The 20,690-nt window shown below is 41.0% G+C and overlaps 1 protein-coding gene across 6 annotated transcripts in view; it reads left to right on the forward strand.

Moving 5' to 3' along the window:
* Positions 1-20,690, forward strand: part of Amph (amphiphysin) — a 209,664-nt gene that overhangs the window by 91,375 nt on the left and 97,599 nt on the right. For all 6 annotated transcript variants that reach the window (XM_085699261.2, XM_085699258.2, XM_085699259.2 and 3 more), the window contains exon 2: positions 13,378-13,458. In XM_085699261.2, coding sequence (XP_085555387.2) covers positions 13,378-13,458 — 81 coding nt within the window. The remainder of the gene's footprint in view (positions 1-13,377; positions 13,459-20,690) is intronic.

Consider the following 20,690-nt stretch of genomic DNA (forward strand, 5'->3'; position numbering starts at 1 on the left):
TCCTGAAGACTCTACCTCCTGCATGCTATCCCCAGGTAGGATGTCCACGCCTGCTACTTTTCCATTCCTCTTTCCGAAGACCACATTTCCTGTGCACCTCCCCCAGGATGGGATTCCCACTCTTCCATCATAGCTCCAGCCCCAGGGAGAGACTCCAACCTCTTCTGAGGGTCACATGTGAAATTTTTAAACACCAGAAAAAAAAAAAAAAAAAGAAAAGAAAAGAAAGAAAGAAAAGAAAAAAAAAGCATTTTAAAAAGGTCACTTAACTCTAAAGCGTGGACCTTGTACAAAAGTAGTCATTAGTTTCTCCCCTTTTATTTTCCTGCATAATTGATCAAACTTCTAAAAATAGCTCCAGAAAGCCCAAAACTCCAGTTCTGAGCCATTGCCTTTCTTCGTTCCTCTCTTTGTGCGGTCTCTGATTGCCTCTTCTTTTCGTGTGAGTACTTGGAGTGTTGCATGCCTGGTTCTAGGTGCCCATGACTCCGTTACAAATGGTCCTCAGCCAGCCCAGGAGCAGCATCTCAGATACCAGTGCTGGTGCCACCATTGCAGCCAAGCACCCTAGAAAGGCTGTGTTCCTTTTTGGTTGAACACAGTTCTTTAAATATTCATGTCAACAGCATGAACTGAAAAGATTTCGAGCCCTGCATTAGGCATCATTATCAGAATAAGTTCCATTAGTGTTCCAGTCTGCTAGCTAGCTCTTTCCACGTTAAAAGGGAACTCCATTCAAACCTCAATTTGTATAATTTTGTGGTTATTTTCTTACTAAGTTATTGTCACTTTGGGTCAGTAAGTATTAAAAATGGCATTGATGCTCAGTTACCTGTGGGATCATATACCTTGTTGGAGTTCTCTGACGTCTTTAGTAATTTATGAGCCTTGGCATTTGGGGTGTTCATCATAGCTTCTGTGTGGCATTAAGAGCTGGTGGAATTGCCGGAGATCGCTGTTGGAGATTATGTTGAACAAAGAAGCTTTTCTCAATAGAGCTCTGAGTATGCTGTGAACATTTTTCTTATTTGTGATAAGTTTGTGCATAGGAAGTAACATTACTGAAAGTATCAGTTGGTTCAAAATGATGTAAAGGAGGCAAGTTTGTTGTGAGGTAGTAGACCTATTGATATTGCAGGTGACCTGACAGTCTGTGTCTGTCACACGGTCCTTTCCACCATGAGTAATGAATGAATTAATAAACATATTAATTGATAAGAGAACAAACCACTCCTTTGAATTATTTTGGTCTTTAAAATAAAACCTACAAGGAAAAGAGTTCTTCTTAGGCCAAAATCATATTCCATGTTGTTTCCAGCACAGATTGTCTAGATACAGAAAGAGACACCTAAACAGGCCCTGTGTAGTCATTAGATCTTCTGGTTTGAAGAGTACTATGTCATATTCTGTTTCTTTAGCTAACAACTTCCCTCTAACGCTTCTTGAGCTATGAAGCAGTTACCAACTAATATGATATCAGTAGCTTGAGTTGCCCATGGGTCTCTTGGTTGTATGTGTGGTACTTTGAGTTAGAAAAGGTTCCCAGATGTTTATTTGCATATCATGGAGAGATTTGCTGAGACATCTTCTCAAAATCCAAGCAATCCCAGTTTCCACAGTATCCCACTTACCTTGTAGTATGTGTCTACACAAGAGAAGGATGGAGATAGAACCTGCTTAATTCTTTTGAGAGTATTGACTGGCTGTAACTGCTTCATATTAAAAGCATTAAGTCAAGAGGAGCCTCTACCCCATCAAATGTCTTCGGATTCTAGCTAGTAATTTTTCTTGTGTTCTTTAACCTTTGTGAAATTTTGGAAGAACAAAAGTCACAGGTTCTCATTCATATGTGGATCTTTCATAAGCCTACAGTGTGTACGTTTGCTTGTATATATAGGTATAAGTGTGTATGTGTAGTCTTAAAATCTGGAAACGAGTTGCAGAGAGAGGAATGGTGATGAGGAAGGATGAGCGTGAGGAAAGGAATCTGGGGAGGAGGACACAAGGGGTCAGGTGTGTAGCAGGGAACATGGTGGGAAAGAAACTGTCTTTTTAAAAAAAATTCTTCACAATCAGAGTTCGCATGCTCTGCTCACATAGCGTAGAGCTGAGTTGCTCAACCCCAGCCTGCTTCTCTGATTCAGCTTTAATTCTTTTACTTTAAAAATGTGATTATTTTCCTTGAAGAAAGCTAATGTGAATGGGGAGCATAAATTTATAAGCTGTATGGAGGTCCTGGCTTCAGTAAAGTTCTGCATTGATCTTTTAAAGAGATAAGAGGTTATGAGATCTATAAACAGAAGAAATTGTGCTCTGTAGGTTTGGAGCCTTTAAGATGTGCAGCACGCTAGACAAGCTGGTTTACAACAGGACACCATGCAGCCTCCATGCCTGTGCTGAAGGGGCATTATGAAAGGTTTATGAATTATGTCAGGTAGGAGGCAATTACATTCCTGTGTATTCCTCACCTCTGTATAGATTTACTTCATCCTTCCCTACCGCCTACAGATGTGAAATTCATTTTCCCTTTGAAATTAATTGCAAATTCTTTATTCCCCCATTAATCAGTGAATAAAACAATTACCGACACATGTTCATCTAAAAATTTTATAAGCAGCTTGGGTCTACCTTCTGAAAACTTTTTTGCAGTGTCTGTACATTTTCACAACAGAACATTAATATTTCCTGCTTCTTGATACCTTATCCTGGCAACTGTTTTGACGCCATTCCTTTATGTTCCGTGAAACACTTTGGGAAACACAGTAAGTCAGAAGCAATGCTACAAACCACATCCCAACCTTCCATAAATTACAGCATACAAGTCTACAAAACCATTGAGATGCAGAGAGGGCAGGTAGTTCTCTCGCGTGTTCCCAGCAACTGTGGGCACACAGTAGAGAAGAGATCATCCTAGATTCAAAGAGATCATATTCAGTGTTGCCTATTAGTAAGATTTAGTCCAAAGCACCAATATATGACTTTAAAATAGTCGACAGGTATTTATCTGTCTTCCTTGCCTTTGTCCACCATAGCCTTTCAATTCCTCTCTTGAAAAGCAAGGTAAGACTCTTGTCAAATGCAAAGACCGGCATTATAGCTCCTAACATAATCCCAGAACTCAGGACACTGAGGCAGGGAGATTGCCATGAATTCCAAGGCCAGCATGTGCTATTTAGTGAGTTGCAGGCTGGCTATAGTTGCAGAATGAGACACAAAGACCCCAAACACACGATAAACAAAACCAAAACCAAAACTCATCCACACAAACAAAACCAAATAACCTCCCCACAAAGATATAAAGCTTCCAGAAATCTTCCCTATGATTTCTTATTAGTGCAAACTTTTGACTGCATGGACCTTCTGGCAGGATAAGAGAGGAAAGGGGAAGCCTTCACTGAAAGCATGATGTATGAGGCAAAGATTTTAGGGTGTAAGGAGCTCACAAATGTGCCACGGTAAGCAGCGCTCTTTGGTTCTTTCTGTCAGAACATGTGGGACAGGTATTGTAAGAATCTGCCTGTACATCCGGATGTCCTAAGAATAAGAGGCTGGTGAGTCCAAGCCTTGCATCACGCCCCTGGGAGATTCCAGCTTGCCCTGTTAGGGTGGGTTTTGTCATGACTTGATAGCACATATGACGTAAAGTTGTCCTTAGTGTTTCTCCAGAACTGCTTTCTGCTTCACTCATGAGTTACCCTGTGTGTCCTCCTCTGTGACATTGACACACGGCAGTGCTGTCTACCTGGGCCTGTGTCTTACTTAGTGTTTCTGTTGCTGGGGTAAAACACCATGAGAAAAAGTAACTTGGGGAGGGGAGGGTTTATCTTCAGCTCACAGTTTGACTTCACAGGCCATCACTGAGGCAGAGTTGGACCAGGAACTCAAACAGGGTAGGAACCTGGTGGCAGGAGCTGATACCGAGGCCATGGAGAGGTACTACTTACTGACTTGCTACCAATGGCTTGTTCAGCCTGCTTTCTTATAATACCCAGGACCACCTCCCCAGGGGTGGCACCACCCACAGTGAGCTGGAATCTTCCACATGAGTCTTCAATCAAGAAAATGCTTGCCCACAGTCCAACCCAGTGGAGGCATTTTCTCCACTGTGGTTCTCTATTCCACAATGACTTAGTCTGTGTAAGGCTGACATAAAGCCACTGGCACATCCTGTTACTAACAGAGGCTAATTGGAAGTTATTTCCAAGTAAGATCGAAGAGACCATATATTTTATTTAACTTGCTTCCTTTCCCATAGTATATCTGAGTTGAAATAGTAGTCTATTTGGATGGAGTTGATGACAAATGATTTCCATTTAAAAGACTATGGATTCAAACACTGTTGTATGAGCGTTCTGGATGTGGGTGGTATATAAATCCAGGGGAAGTATGACCAGTGCCTTGTGTTTCCTTCTCTGCTGCAGTCTTCAGGGTGTTAACGCATCGGGGTCAGGAGTTGATTCTGTCATTAAACTGTCTACTTTGAATCTAAGCTATTATATGTTAGCTGCATGACTGTCTATTTCCCAGTGTTTCCAATACCCACATAGCTATAATACACTCACATGGCCTTATCAATAACAGAGGACAATCACAGGGACCCAACTCACTAGATGACGAGGAGAATTAAGTGACTTTTAAAATTAAGATGTTCAGAATTCTGCATGATACAGGTAAGGTTTCCATATGATAATAATACATTAGAATAGTGAAGTCAACATGGAGCATTTTTACAAGAGGAAGAACAACAATAACATGTTCTCCCTTTTTTCAATGGCTCCTTCCACGTTTCCTCCTCACCCCAGACAACCTGCTGCTCCCAGTTGAAACGTTACAAAGGCTTTTCTGGACTTTTCATTCTACCTTCTTTAAAACTTGTGAAGCAGGTCTGGGTTTTCAAATGGGTGATTTGTCTGAGTAAGGAAGGTGACTGACACCATAGAACTGACCCATTGAATCTGTAAGAGGCAACCAGGGTCAGAGCTCTTCTGTGCTGCTTTACTGAGTGTGGAACCATCCTGGGTTTCAGGGCCGGATATGTTCTTACTCCCAGCAGCTTTGCCACAGAGAACATTGCTACAAGTTTAGTGGACATGAACCGTCTTTGGGAATCAGCTAATGGTCCATGGAGGAACTTCTTCCCTTGACCCCACAGCACAAAGACTAATTTAGGATCGCTGTGTTATGCTGTAATAAAACACCATGACCAAAAATGACTCAGAAGGAAGAATTTGTTTTAGCTTCCAGGGCCAGGCAGATAAGAGTTCATCCTGGTGGGGAGGCATAGACTTGGCACATGACAGTGCTGTGACTTTCAAGAGGCCTGCTAATCAAGGAAGATGTGGCCCATCTCTCAGTCTCAGGAGAGGATTAGCCATCTTTCTCTGCAGACTAGTATACATGCCACACTGGCACTGATACTTGGACGTATCAATAGTTTCATAGAAAAATGGTTCTGAAGAGGAAAAAAAAACATTCAATCAAGGTGTGGTTGTTGGAATGGGATATGCCCTTAGGGCTTAGGTATCTGAATTCCTGGTCCTGTCCATGGTTATTTTGGGAGGTTTAGGGGAAAGGCTCTGGGGTCACTCTCATCCGACGATGGATGGCGATACAGACGGAGACCCACATTGGAGCACCGGACTGAGCCCCCCATGGTCCAAATGAGGGGCAGAAGGAGGAAGAACATGAAAAAAAAACTCAGGACCGCGAGGGGTGCAATCACCCACTGATACAAGGGGACTGATCTAATGAGAGTTCACCAAGGCCAGTTGGACTGGGACTGAACGAGCATGTGATCCAACCAGATTTTCTGAATGTGGCCGGATTCTCTGAATGTGGCTGGCCCGGAGCATTTCTGAAAAGCCATTGACAATGACACTGGGACTTGTTTCCTCTGCATATACTGGATTTTTGGGATCCAGTCTGTTTGGACACTCACCTTCCTGGACCTGGAGGGAGGGGGGAGGAACTTGAACTTCCCACAGGGCTGGAAGCCCTGACTGCTCTTAGGGATGGAGAGGGAGGAGGAGGGGGAGGGGGGAGTGGGAGGGTGTTGGGAGGAGGGGTGGAAATGGAAACTTTCATAATTTAATAAACTTTGAAAAAAAAAACCACAGAGACTTGTTCCACTTCCAGTTTGTTTTCTGTGCTTCAAGCTTGTGGTTGAAGGTGTGATCTCTCAGCTCCCTGCTCCAGCCACTGTACCTGCCTGTGCCATGCCTCCCCACCAGGATGAACTCTTATCTGCCTGGCCCTGGAAGTTAAAACAAATTCTTCCTTCTGAGTCATTTTTGGTCATAGTGTTTTATTACGGCGACAGAAAAGGAGCTGAGACACAGGGAGAGGATAGGCTTAGAATCCAGGCATCTTTTCAAGATCGATATCAAGCTATCCTTTTCCACTAAGGTATTTTCCTTTCCTCTCTTATGTCAGGGGACTAAGTGTTCCAACTGTAAAGGACTCAAGATAGAAGAGAGCAGAATTCTGAACTCGATACCTATTTAGAAAGCCACGGTTGGAAAGCCACGCTGGCCGGTTCTTCCTCTGGCTGTATCTGATGTCTATAACTCCCAGTCATTTACCTCTGTTTCCCTTTTAGGCCTCTGAGTTTCTCTCTTCTCCATCTCCAATTTTCTTTTCTAGTTCCCTGTAAGTATTAGCCTACTCATGTTAGACTTGTAAGTTCTATGACGTATTATTTTTCTCAGACATCCAAATCTGAGAGCTACTAAAGTGAAACAGGAGGCTGAGAACATTCGTTGTCTTAACTGTTCCCTAAAGTGTCTTCTAGAATTATCAGGAAGGGTCATACCAGGTGGAGGAGTTTTGATGATGTGATGGCTAACACGCCATTGAACTCCACCAGAGAAAAGAAGGGATGCTGTAACTGTACAAAAATATTTTGAGACATATGGGGACATTCAAGGGCACATGAACCTACTAAAGATGTGTTTTCAGTGATCTTTTTTTTTTAATCTTCTCTGGGTAAAGATCACAAGCATTGATTAAAATAATTGAAAGAAGTTGGGGAAATCATTGTTCTGAGGCTCCTGTCTAGGTCCGGAAGCATATCTAGACCGTGGTAAAAGGAACAGCACCCTCAGCTTGGAAAAACATCATAATATGTGCCTAGTAGAAAGAGTGGGAGAAGCAGTGAGGGTGCGCTTACCTTATTGACACTGTAGAATTTGAGTGAACACTTCCATGTTTTATGAGAGAGAGAGCAGAGTAATTAGTGAATCATCTACCTGTAGGGCAATGCAGAAAGATCAGTACTCCATGCCCTGTACTGAACAGTATTTGGCCTTCTCACCAGTAGATAATGTTCACATAATACTGTGCTTTTTTGCTTGGCGAAGATATAAAGTGCAAAGAGAAGGTACCTCATTACTCAAAGAAGACTAATTTAATTGTGCAGGTCTCCCATTGCCATGCAGAGTCTGATGAAGGAAGCATGACTCACCATGTCTAGTCTTCACCCTCATCCACTGTGCCCATTTCTCTAAGATGCTCCAGGGGTCAATTCTTCCAGATTCTTTTTAAGAATACATAGTTCTGGTCATCACATCAAGCCAGGCACAAACACATGTACTTGACATCCCTACGTGGCCTTCCTTTTGAACTTCTTTGCAATCTGCATCATTTGCCCTTATCAGCATCTCTACTTCTGACTCACAAGACTGGTGTTGCTGCTGGGGGTCAGACATCAGCATAGCTGAACTTTGCTTTGATCTTTTCCCTTAATTAACAGAAGCCATTTCCATGGTATAAGGAAGAGTGCGGTTTTTTTCTCTCTGGCTTCAAATGTCAAGGTTTTTTTTTCCCCCTCTGAAAGCTGCCAACTTACTGCCCCATTTCTAATTTAAAATATTAAACGGAGCTGCTATTTCCCATCCACAGCTGCAGTCAGTAGTAAATTTGCATTCCACTTTGGGAACATAAAACTTGATTAGAATTTTGCTTTCACACCATGGAGAAAGTATTCAAACCAGAGCTCCAAATCCTTGGGTAATATGCTTGGCCACTTTAGTCAGAAATAGTTTTTCTAGGAAAGAATACAGGAACCCTGCCATTGGGATAGTGCTTGCAACTCAGTCCCTGAAGATCACTGCCAGAGAGGACATGGAAAGCAAGCTGACCACAAAACACTTTAATTTGTCATGTTCTTGCTCTCCCTCTCCATTTGACTTTTTATTTAGTCTTTTAAAATTGGAACTTCTGGGCTCAGGAAACCTGCGAGAATGAGTGCAGCCCTGGGGGAATGATGCAGAATCTCACTGAAAGAAAGTACATGTTGAACTTTGCATCTACGACTTGCCAAATGAAAAAAATAAGCAAATGTAATAATTAAAACTCTATGTTCTCAAATAGTAAAGTGTCGGTCTGGATGAAATTAAAGTCTAAATCCAAATGTTCTTACTTAACAGGGACCAGCAGCTCAAGGAAATATCAACCACAATGTGCTGGGCCCTTCTACATAAATCACTCATTAAGAAAATCCCTATAACAGACGTACTATAGACCAATGTCATGGACATGTTTTCTCAATTAAAATTCTCTCTTCTCAAATATGTCTGGGTTTGTGTGTGTGAAGTTGACAAAAACCAATCAGAACAGACATAGAACTAACTGTAACTCAAACTGTATAATGAATGAAAATTGTTTATTAATCCCGGTGTTTTTCCACTGAGAAGGTTGTGGAGAAGGTGGGCTATTAAGAAAACCTGATCTTTGGAAGATAAGCCAAGGGCACAATGAAAGTAAAATCCAATGGACAGACCCGTTCAGAGCAAGGGTCAATAGGATGAGAATTCTCTCTTAAATAAGAACCTACTTCTTCAATGACTGACTTTGTGCCTTCTCATTGATTAGTTCTCCTTGCCTATAAACATGGCAATGCATGCTATAAAGTCATTAGGAATAAATGAATTAACCTATTTATATCTTTGGAAAGGAACCTGAAACACAGTAAAGCTCAAGCCAATGACCAGTTATGGAAATAACCAAAAGCCCATCAGTTTACTTTCACTCCTATGGTAAAAGGGAAGAGGTTAATGGTGATAATCCCTCTTGAACTGGAAAAGCTTCATGGAGGAGTTAGGAAGCTTCATGATTATAAGATAGGAGAGAGAATTTTATAGGTTTAAGGAGGCAGAAAGTGTCAATGTGGGAATGAAGTGTTGATTAAAGAAACTTTGGAGATATAAAATTACAGCTAGATCTTAAATTATAGATGGCACATGTTCTATCCCTAGCCCAGACATTATCTCCAATTGATAACTACCTGCAGATGAAACTTTCGTTTTCTCCAATGGCGTCTCATGGAAGGTAAAAACATCTACTTGTAAGGGTGGGCAGTGTACCCAGCAGTAGATGGCCAACAGAAGATGAACTTAACAACATCTTTGAAGGCTCCTTGTCTCACAATGTTGTACCAGGGCTTTTAAATATGTATATATATATGCAATTTTAGATATTAGGGCTTCCAGCTTTGTGTTTTCATGAGATTCCTAAGTGTGCAAATGAGTGGGGTCTCTATCTATATCTGTTTCTTATGCCTTTTCGTGGGCGCTTACACTTCTGTATGTTTGTACTGGCCTATTCTGATGTGTTAGTTATTTTATTTTATTAATTAGAAATCTGATTGTTTTTAAATGACAGACAGAAAGGAGGTAGATCTGGATGGGAGGAGTAGACCCAGAAGAAACCTTTCTCTAGATATTTGAGGAAAAAATCATTTTCAGTAAATGGAAAAAATATAGATAGCCAATGTGTTTCGTTCATGCCCAAATAATAAATTTACTAACTGTTCTAAAGTTACATGTAGATTGATCAGGTCTCAGTGTTGTTAAAAGTTAGGATTTCTGAGGCACTACACCATGGCACCTTGTAGAACAAACATTTCTTCTTCTGTACATAATGTCAGGGGGCCTTGCAACTTTGTCACCCATCACAAGAAACTCAGATTTGGTTCATGATGAATTAGGGAACCCATGGTGGGGTTTGACTAAGGGCCTTTGAAAGAAAGGCAAACTATTCAAGACCTCTCATGGAGACCACTTCGTGGGAGCACATTAAGTCTGAAATCTAAACAAGTTTGGCACTGATATTCCAGGATTGGTATTCTAAGTCTCCATTTTACAGTGTCAAAGCCTTGGAGTGATATCATCTTTATGGTAAAGGTGCCATAGGGAATGGGATATGTAACTTACAAAGAAAGTGATTTTGCACAGGTGTTCTTCTCTGTAAGTCTCCCCTTATTCATCAGCTCAACGATGCGTAGGCTGTTTCCAGGGTCAGTTGAAACAGAGCGCACTGGGTCCCAGTGTGGCCACTAGAGTGAAGATGTTCCTGGGGAAGGTTAGCTTCCTTGTCCCTCCTCCCTTCCTCGCTCTCCTGTGTGGATGCTGCTATGGCATGTGGCCAGAACCAAGATCTAGGGCCACTGCCACTAAGAGTTCTGTGTGTGCTGTCATTCGCAATGACACTGTCAAGTTGAAAACACTTTTTACACGGAGGAGCTGTTTCATGGCTGTTTTCTAGCCTCGTCTCATTTATATCACATTGTTCTTAAAACACGAGATATGAGGAACCTTGATTTGAAATATCAGTGAAGAGCTTCAAGCAGGAGTCTGTCTATGATCTTCCCACTATTGCAGTCATGTAGCTGGTAAGACATGTGCTTCTCCCCTCTGGAGAATGCAAAAATGATCAACAAAATACTTTATTTTTTTACTTTATTACTTTAAAAAATATCAATCCAAATTACCACTTCCTCCCCTCCTCCCACTCCTTCCAATCCCCTTCCCCTCCACTTGCTCCCTGGAAAGTCCAAGGCCCTCCCCACTACATCCAGGTTGAGCAAAGTATACATCCAAAGAGAACAGGATCCCCAAAAGTCAGTACATGCAGTAGAGACAAATCCCAGTACCATTGTCATTGGCCCCTCAGTCTGTCCCACTGTCAAACACATTCAGAGGCACTGATTTGATCCCATGCTCATTTATTCCCAGTTCAGTTGGAGTTGGTGAGCTCCCGTTAGCTCAGGCACATTGTCTCAGTGGGTGAACCCCTCATGGTCTTGACTTCTAAGACCCTAAGCAATAGAGAGGGTGACTGAACTGGCCTTGCCCTGTAGTCAGACTGATGACTATCTTAAATATCACTATAGAACACATATAGTTCTATATATAGAACACATAGTCCCACAACAGATGGAAACAGAGACAGAGACCCACATTGGAGCTACCAAGATCCAGTTGAAGAGTGGAAGGAGGGAGAGTATGAGCAAGACACGTGCTTCATAGAGCCCAGTGGCCTTAATATATTTTATCCACAAAAATAGGAATATTAGATTTGATATGTAGGTCTTTCCTGCTTTCCTTGAGAAGGAAAAGACCATACCGGTGATGGTGATGACAGAGACATTGCCCTGTAGAAAAGTGAGTTTCCTGAAAGTTTCCAAGAGGTAACTTACTTATCTATGTGGTCCTAATCTTTCAGATGTCAAATGGGTAAAATAGGTGCCACACAAAACTGTCTTGAGGATGAGAGTAATGGTCAATTACCTCCACAATTTCAGGTTCACAGAGGGTGTGCAATACATATTTAAGTGTTCTTTTCTGGCGCCCAGGACAGAAGTGCCTGTTCACTGCTCTAGCAGGTTGTAGAACTGATCATTTGACAGCTCCTCTTGCTCAGAAGAGACTGCTAGCATCCCTTGCCTGCGTGCTGCTGTCAACAGATGAGGGCTTGACTCAACCTAGCAAGTCCTGTGATATAGAGTGTCAGAAGAGGGTTGGGTTTGTGGACTTTGAGAGCCAGGGAAACACTGGGTGGTACATGCCAGCTGCCTTCCCTCATCACCTTTAGGCTTGTGCATGCCTGTACACATGTCTATGTGTGTGTCTATATTTGAGTAGCCATAGGTAATTTGGTAGATTTCTATCTAAAACATTTTTTTAATGACTAGACAAGAGTTAAAACAACTGTAAAGTCAAAAATCATCTTAAAACCTTGAGATTTAGAAAACACAGGAGAAGATGAGAACCTGAGATACCCTTGGTTGTTCAAGTTTGCTTCTGTTGCAAGTGTGACTTCCATTGCTTTTTTTATCTCTGAATCAATAATAATAACAAAAATATAAGACCCTGAATTCAAGCTGAGCTCCCTCCAGTTATCAATCCCACGTGTTTTGATGTATGTGGATCTTTGTAGTAGAGGTTTTAGTGATGTTTGATGATGCCACAGGATGTCATGAGGTGAATTTCTATAGTGTTTCCATATTCTTGAAGAAGTCAGTGTTTCAACACTGAGATATAAGGACAATGATGCCAAATAGTGAATGCTACTGTAACACGCATGCTCTGTCTGCTTCATCCTCATCGACTTCCTGTGTCTTTAAGAAATCTTACCCTTGGCAAGTTGTCCTTGTGTTCTAGACACAATCATTCTTCCTGTGAATTTGCTTAGACCCCCTTCATTGCCTGGAATGAACCCTGCCACATTTCTGTCAGTTGGAATTCCTCACAACAGATTAAAAACAATCTTCATAGAATATTTTCTGAAATCTTAGGCTCTACAGATATTGTTACAACACTCTATAACATCCTTGTATTGCTTATAGTACATTAACTTTGCTTTGTTTTTATTAACATAGCTTATAGTCTACTAGACTGTCAGATATTCCTAGGATAAATGCTGCAACCTGATTTATTTGTTTTATATTTCTGTGTATCCAATGGTAAACATGGGGTTATAAAATAATTGTATTCCCATGGCCACTTTGATTGTTCATTGAATTAAGAATATATCAGGCCGGGCGGTGGTGGCGCATGCCTTTAATCCCAGCACTTGGGAGGCAGAGGCAGGCGGATCTCTGTGAGTTCGAGACCAGCCTGGTCTACAAGAGCTAGTTCCAGGACAGGCACCAAAAACTACAGAGAAACCCTGTCTCAAAAATCAAAAAAAAAAAAAAGAATATATCAGAACAGGGACAGGAAAATTGAATGCCATCACTAGAAGGCACAGTTCAGTCATATAGCTTTGCTTCATTAACACATAGCTGGGCACCCATTATACATCATGCATTTTGCTAGCTTCTGGAGACAAAATGACACGTAGAGCTTAGCTTCAGTCTTAATGTTATGCATAGACTCCTAGAGGAATTCATATGTAAGCAAACAAATGCAGTGCCACCTTGGTGCTTGCTCAAAATCACACAGCTCAAGTCTATTCAGCTCCAAAGCCACCAAGAGCATTGAGGGTGGCTTCTGCTAGGACCCCTTAGAGAACAGCAGTAGTCTCTACTAAACAAGCTTGTGGTCCTGCTCTAAAAACACTGTTAAATCAAATTATTTTGTTTTGGTCCCAAACTAGGTCCTCCAGAAGCTGGGAAAAGCCGATGAAACGAAAGATGAACAGTTCGAAGAATATGTCCAGAACTTCAAACGGCAAGAGGTGAGTCCAGCTCCTAAGTTTCTGCAGCAGGAAGAACTGTTTGTGTTTTCATGTTTGGTGTGGTTTGGATCACTCCCAAAGCTCCTGTGTTGGAAGTTAATCCCCACTGTGAAGTCTTAAGGTCTCAATTTAATCTACTATGGTGTTTAGAGGCAAGGCCTTTCAGAAGTGGTTAGGATTAGGAAAAGTCATTTTGGTGGATTTATAAGAAGATGGATAGAGACCAGAGATACATGCTTTCTGACTCTTGTCATGTGACTCAGAGTGCCTCGGGTCTCTGCAGTAAGCCTGTCATTACCCCATGTACCCAAGAAGTACAAGCTAAAGTAAATCTCAGGTCTTTATACTGTACTTAGTCTGTGATCCTGTGTTGCTGGCAATAGAAAGTGGACTAACAATGTGAGAATGATACTTGAGAGTTCTGTATTTTGTGGAAGACAAGAAGGGAGGCAACAGTTATTGACAGCAAGTTTGGAGTATAGTTTCAGGATATTATATTTTGCTACTCTCAGCCTTTTCAATGAAATGGCTAAGCTAATGGAAAGATGGTGTTTAGGGCACTCTATTTTCCTCAGAATCCTAGAAAGGCATTACACAGTCTTTCAAATGATTTCAGTTAGTGTGTGCTTAAGACTATGCATTTTGGGATTGGGGAGATGACTTCATCAGCAAAGTGCTTACCTAACAAGCAAGAGGAGGTGAGCCTAACTTTTATCACACATATGAAAATGCAGGCCATGATGGTGCACACATATAATCCCAGGGTGAGGGAGACAGAGACATGGGAATCTCTGGGGTTTTCTGTCTGCCAAGTCTACCCTAATAGGTGAGCTTCAGGCCAAAGAGAGACCTGTCTCAGAAGATTTGATGATATTTCTGAGGATGGTACCTTAGGTTGTCCTTCTGCCTCCACACACACACGTATGCAATCCCCCATGTGTGTGTACATGTAGATATGGGCCCATTGCATAATTGTACCTATTGTCCACCAGGACAGTAGATTCTATGTGTCAGCATCTGTTTTTCCTTTGTACTGTTCTCCCACATTTCCTGAATTTGAATAGCACTCCACAAGGAAACTTGTAGATCACTGTCCTCTTCCTTTTCTAGACAACCCTCAATGTCTGCTTTTGGAAACTAGATTTAGATTGAGGAAATGACTCAGTTTTAGAGCTGTTTTCCCTTATTAAGGATTTATGATCTAGTCTTCAAAACTCAATCTTCTTGTCTAGTGAATCACTGTGGTTCCAATTAGCTTTTTGCATTGGATTTTCAGCCTATCACTTTTCTAGTATTGTTAAGTTTCTCAGAATTTTAGCTGAAAAACTGTCCTGGTCTATAATGTATTTTTTTCTAGGTGGCACAGTGCATTTTCCAACTATAATTATAATTGTCCATTCCATGGACTTTTTAAAAAAATCTAAACCAAGTCAGAATTTTTTTCTTAAGATACTAGAGAAAAGTATAGTTTGTTATATCATCAGTTACATTAGATATATGGTTTGTGCCTCTTGGAGAAAAATCTGGGGTAGTTTCACTTTGCTGTTACACCTACATTTTTTTTCAAGGCAGGGTTTCTCTGTGTAGCCCTGGCTGTCCTGGAACTCACTCTGTAAGCCAGGCTAGCCTTGAAATCAGAGATCTGCCTGCCTCTGCCTCCTGAGCGCTGGGATTAAAGTCGTGTACCACCACTGCCCTGTTCCCCCTCAATTCTTGTCACTGCACACACTTCTCAACTGTGACGGGGCAATGGGCTGATAATCACCCGTAAAAACTCATACATTGGCTCACTCGAGAGTAATAACTGGATTGAAAATCTGGGTAAAACTCAGAAAGTTGGTAAAATGTAAAGAACAATTTTACTTTATAGTAATGATGTAGACTGGACAGGGGGCACACAGTTTCTTGAGTCTCTGAGAATCACATTGGTTTCTTTTTGAAACTATTTTTATATTAAAGCATCACATTTCTACATGTTTTTCCTGATGTTTCCTATTGGATTAAGAAAGAGTTGGTTTACAGTCTTTATCATGGAGTAGAGACAGATTATGCCTTTTTCTGCTCTGTGTATTAGAGGTAGAGAAGGAAGGAGAAGGAGAAGAGAGAGGAGTAAGGAGAGGGGTTCATCTTTTTTATTTATTTTTATTTCATGTACATTGGTGTTTGGCCTGTATGTTTGTCTGTGTGAGGGTGTCAGATCTTGGAGTTACATACAGTTGTGAGCTGACATGTGGGTGCTGGAACTGAACCCAGGTCCTTTGGAAGAGCAGCCAGTGCTCTCAACTGCTGAGCCATCTCTTCAGCCCGATAGTTATTTTAAATTGAAAAAAAAAAACCCTCCACTTTGAGAACCATAGGTAGGCCCAAGAAATTTTTACTTTAACGAGAACAGTTTAAAATATGTTGGTAATTGCAATGGTCATTCTTACTTGCCTACTTGATTGGATTGGTAAACACCTAGGTTAGGAGAACAAACCTCTGTTTATGAGGCTATTTCTTAAGAGGAAGGAAGCCTTCTGAATGGAGTGATATCAGCAAATAGGAGGCCTAGAGGGAATAAAGGGAGATGTAAGCCTAATGTTCAGGCATTCTTCTTCATTTCCATGAAGTGAGTAACTTTGTTTCTCTGCCTGCTTCTGCTTTGCCATCCTGCCTCACCATAGAATAGAAACATTAGAACCAGCTACCATGTTCTGAAACAGTTGGAACAACGAGCCGAAATCCTTACTTAATTTCTTTTTCCTCTCAAGTATTTGATCACAGTGATTAAAAAAAAGAAAATCTGGCCAGGCCGTGGTGGGGCACGCCTTTAATTCTGGCACTCGGGAGGCAGAGGCAGGCAGATCTCTGTGAGTTCGAGACCAGCCTGATCTACAAGAGATAGTGTCAGGACAGGCACCAAAGCTGCACAGGGAAACCCTGTCTCAAACATACAAACAGAAGGAAAATCTGACTAACAGAGTTTCTAATTCACATCTGTTGTGTGTGCTGGAAAAGGAGTGTTTGATGTTCAGGAAAGAGTGACCTACCAAGACTGCAGTCATTTCTAAAAAGTCTAATATTCTTAATGTTGTATCCTGGTGACTTATTACCCAAAGATAGACTCCCAGAGGCATTGTCTAACCTAGACAATGCATAGAGTTCATGTTTTTCCAACAAATATGTATTTTTCAATCACCAATGGTGGATTGACAGTAGATTATAAATCGAATTTTTATTTATACACTGTGGTCATGTGACAATAAATGTTTTAAAATTCTCTTTTGTAACGTAGACATCCTCATAGTTGCTGGTATGTCGCTACTAGTCTGTGCTGGAATAAACAGAGTTGCTGGTGTGTCTCTATTAGTCTGTGTTGGAATAAAGGTTGCACGAGGTCTGTCCTGGGTCTCTGGTTTGGAGCTTAGATTTAATATTTTTCAGCCCCACTTTTTTTTTTTTTAGAAAAAAAAAACTTGTCTCTTTTTCTAAAATATGGTTTGTTTGAGATGGACTGTATTGTATGAACGATGTGGTCCTACTGATCTGTTGGACTTCACTTGTAGTTTGTGTGGCCCAGATTTCAAACTGCTTAATTGGATAAAGAGGAAGGAGAAAGGAGGGTAGAACAGCAAACAGAACCAGTGAACTTTCCGATGAAGTTTGGAATTTTCCATGATGAGAGCTAATCCAGCAGGAAGCAACACAATCTGATGTTAATCCTCCCTCTCCAGAGGTCGTTTTCCCTTTCCTGACTTTTCGATTTTTTTTTTTTTAGAGTTTCTAACAAGTAAAATTAATTGGTGTGGGCACCAATTATTTTCAGTGCACCTGGCTGCCTGCTGATGGACCCTTTACTAAGTGGAGAAAAGCCCTCAGTGGGAAGAGGGACCTTGACATTTCTTTTTTCCTGCATAATAAACTCACCCTTCCTGCTAATAAGCTCACCTCTGGCAAATCTGCTAGAGTAACAAAAGAGCCAGTGGGTTGGTGGGACCCACGTTGGCAGCTGTCAGAGCACATCACCTAGATGACAGTGGGTGTGAGCACAGTCATCCAGATCAGATTCAACAGCAGGGTTCCAAACACTGGAAGAGAGAACCGGGTTCCGTGTTTCTCCATTTCCTCTGTGAAGGGCCACGGTGGCGCAGGTGGTTCCTGCTTCCTTCTCAACCACGCTCCAGGGTGTCTGCTTTTGGTGCAATGCTTAGGACCAGGTGTGTTTCAGATCTTGTGGACTCATAAACTCGAAAATATTTGTATAGATTTTACTTGTTGAACATCATTTATCTGAAAATCCAAAATCTAAAATACTTCTGAATTCAGAACTTTAAAAGGTTTCCATTTCATAGTCTTTCAGATTTTAGATGTTCTGAGTAGAGATACTCAGCCTGTATACCAAAAAGAATAAAAACCCTGGGACCTTGACATCATTCCAGCTGCAATTGCAGACTCTAGCTACTAGGCTCTCCTGGTAACTCCTGGCTTTCCTCAGCCACAGGTCATGTTTTACCTTTTTACCTCCACAGGGCTTGAAGTCTTACTCTGAAGTTGAACACGTTGGCCGATTTTTGACTATATTCCTTCAAATTTATTTTCAGTTCTGAGATGAAAAAGATGTTTATTATGTGTATCTATGAAGATACATTTATGACATATTCAAGGAAAAAAATTGTCATCATATATAGTCAGGCAGTGGGGGCACACACCTTTAATCCCAGCACTTGGGAGGCAGAGGCAGCCAGATCTCTGTGAGTTTGAGGCCAGCCTTGTGTACAGTTTTGGGACAACCAGAGTTTTTTCACAGAGAAACCCTGTGTCAAACCCTCTTCCCTCCCAAAAAAATTAGAAAATACATTTTTAAAGGCACATAAATAGAAAGTATTTTGCCCTGTGTGCTGACATACGAATTAAAACTTACTATTTTATTATGGTAAGTTACACTTCTGTTCTAAAATTCTGGCAGTTTGGTTAAATAGTTAGGCCTAACATGTCTTTGGATCATTTTTCTAACAATAAGCCTTAATGTATACACGTTTGTGCATTCATTCACCTTTCATTAAATATGAACAATGACTTTATTTTTCTGATCTAGCCTCTCCTGTGATTAAACACGAGCCCATCTAGTCTGTATTGCATAATGATCTGGTTCTAAATCACAGCCCATTGAATCTCAGTCAGACGACAAATCTTCCTTTCTGTTCATGGAACCTTCTAGAGTTGGATTAAGACCCTCATTTGTGGAGTTGTATGCTTATCAGAGCAATGTCGGTCAGAACTTGGCTCTTTCAGAACCCCCCGAAAGTCCTTAGCACAGCATAGATCCCTGGGTTAAATCCCAGAGTCTGAATTTTCATAGGTCTGGGGATAGCCTTAAGAATGCATATCTGACACACCCCTAAGTAATGTCAATGATCCTGGTCCAGGACAGTACATGGAGGCCCTGTACATTGGCACAGTTGATACATCACTCATACAGAGTTTTCTGCTGCCTTCTCTGGTTAGTCCCTGAGCCTAACACTATGGGCGGTCACTAGTTTTAGCACCTTGACATATGGAAGGGGTTTGTTGGTAATACTGTGGCTGATCTGTCACATACATGGAATCTAGCCGGTGGAAAGGACTTGTCTGTAATGCACATGGTACCAAGTGCTGAAATAGAGCGCCCAAGACTCATGTCTATTGCCATGACAGCAGAAGCTGCAGATCCTGATAAAGTAGGTTGCACATGTGCTTACATTTTAGGAAGAATGAGTCGAATGAAGATCTTTCTAGGTCCTATGGTTTACACAGGGAAATTTGAGTCAGCATTAGCACTACAGCGTGAGGCTGTGGAGTAAAATGAAGACTGTTTGTCTGAGGAATCTGATCCACTATAAACCTTAAAGATGAAAGCCTTTTCTCTGGAAGGAGACTTAGAATATTAAATACCTACTCTCGAGCAAGAAACAATCTCAAATCATTAATCTCGTTCTTACCTCCAGAAATTAGAAGTATAAAATAAACCTGAACAAGCAAGACTAAGAACATAAATCCCTGATCCTGAAAATAAGAAAGCTGTGCAAGATATATGTAACAAAAAGCTGCATCTTTGGAACAATCAATAGAATCGATACATTTTTAGGCAAGAGTAACAACAACGACGAAAACAAATCACCAATCTGAGAAATGAAAGATTCTCATTTTAGACTCTGTAGTCAGTTAAAATATAGTAAGAGGATACTGCAGTCAACTATGTATTTAAACATTTAACAACCAAAACGGACCCATTCCTCCATAGTCACAAACTACTGAGATGGGATAAGCAATCGAATGTAAGCATTAGAAAAAGTGAATTTGCGATTTAAAGTTTGATTAAAAAAAAAGTTCTCAGCCCATGTTGTTCTGCTGGAGACCCAAGGTCCTTAAAGTAGAATTAATATCAATTTCATAAACTCCTGTAGCAAACATGAGGAAGCGCTGCAACTCAATCTGCAACTGTTAAACAAGCCAGTACCTCCTTTGATAAATTTAAACCTCCTTCTCTCCCATATTTGTACCTCCTTTGAGAGCGAAATACTTATTACTCAATAATTTCTCTTCAAATATTTATTTATACAACTGTCTTTTTATATCAAATCTTCTAACACAAATTGCATCCCTCCTTCCCCTGTGTGACACTAGTGGAGAGTAGTACTCATGACCTAGTTGTAGCTGAGTTCTACCACTGTCCCTTCTCCTTCCTTCCACGCTGGAGGACGGCTGGATATGAACCCTACCGACTCAGCTCACCAGCTGACCGTCTCCCTTGACCAGTATGGTGTCTTCAGAGATTTGGTTCCCTTCACTTCTGCTAATATTGTCTTTTATACAGGAAATACCTTGGTTATTAATATCAACTAATTAAATTTTATAACAAAGAATGTTTAAAAGTGCCTATGGTACAGAGTCGACACATGGCTGCACAATATTAAACTTAAAAGCCTATATATATATATATATATATATATATATATATAAACTGAATTATAAGTATCATTAATGTCTTAGAAAGTTAGCTAAATAGTATGAACTGAGAATGAAGGCCATTAGTCACTTCTTCACACATGTGTGGTATGCTCTTACATGAACATCATGGCTTTGGTGACCTGACCTTTAACCCTGTGACTGGAGTAGTCTGCTTTTATACTTTAAGAGTTACACAATTAGGGCTGGAGAGATGGCTCAGTGGTTAAGAGCATTGCCTGCTCTTCCAAAGGTCCTGAGTTCAATTC

The sequence above is a fragment of the Myodes glareolus genome, chromosome 14, assembly GCF_982192425.1.
Source record: "Myodes glareolus chromosome 14, mMyoGla1.1, whole genome shotgun sequence".
Classification (NCBI taxonomy): domain Eukaryota; kingdom Metazoa; phylum Chordata; class Mammalia; order Rodentia; family Cricetidae; genus Myodes; species Myodes glareolus.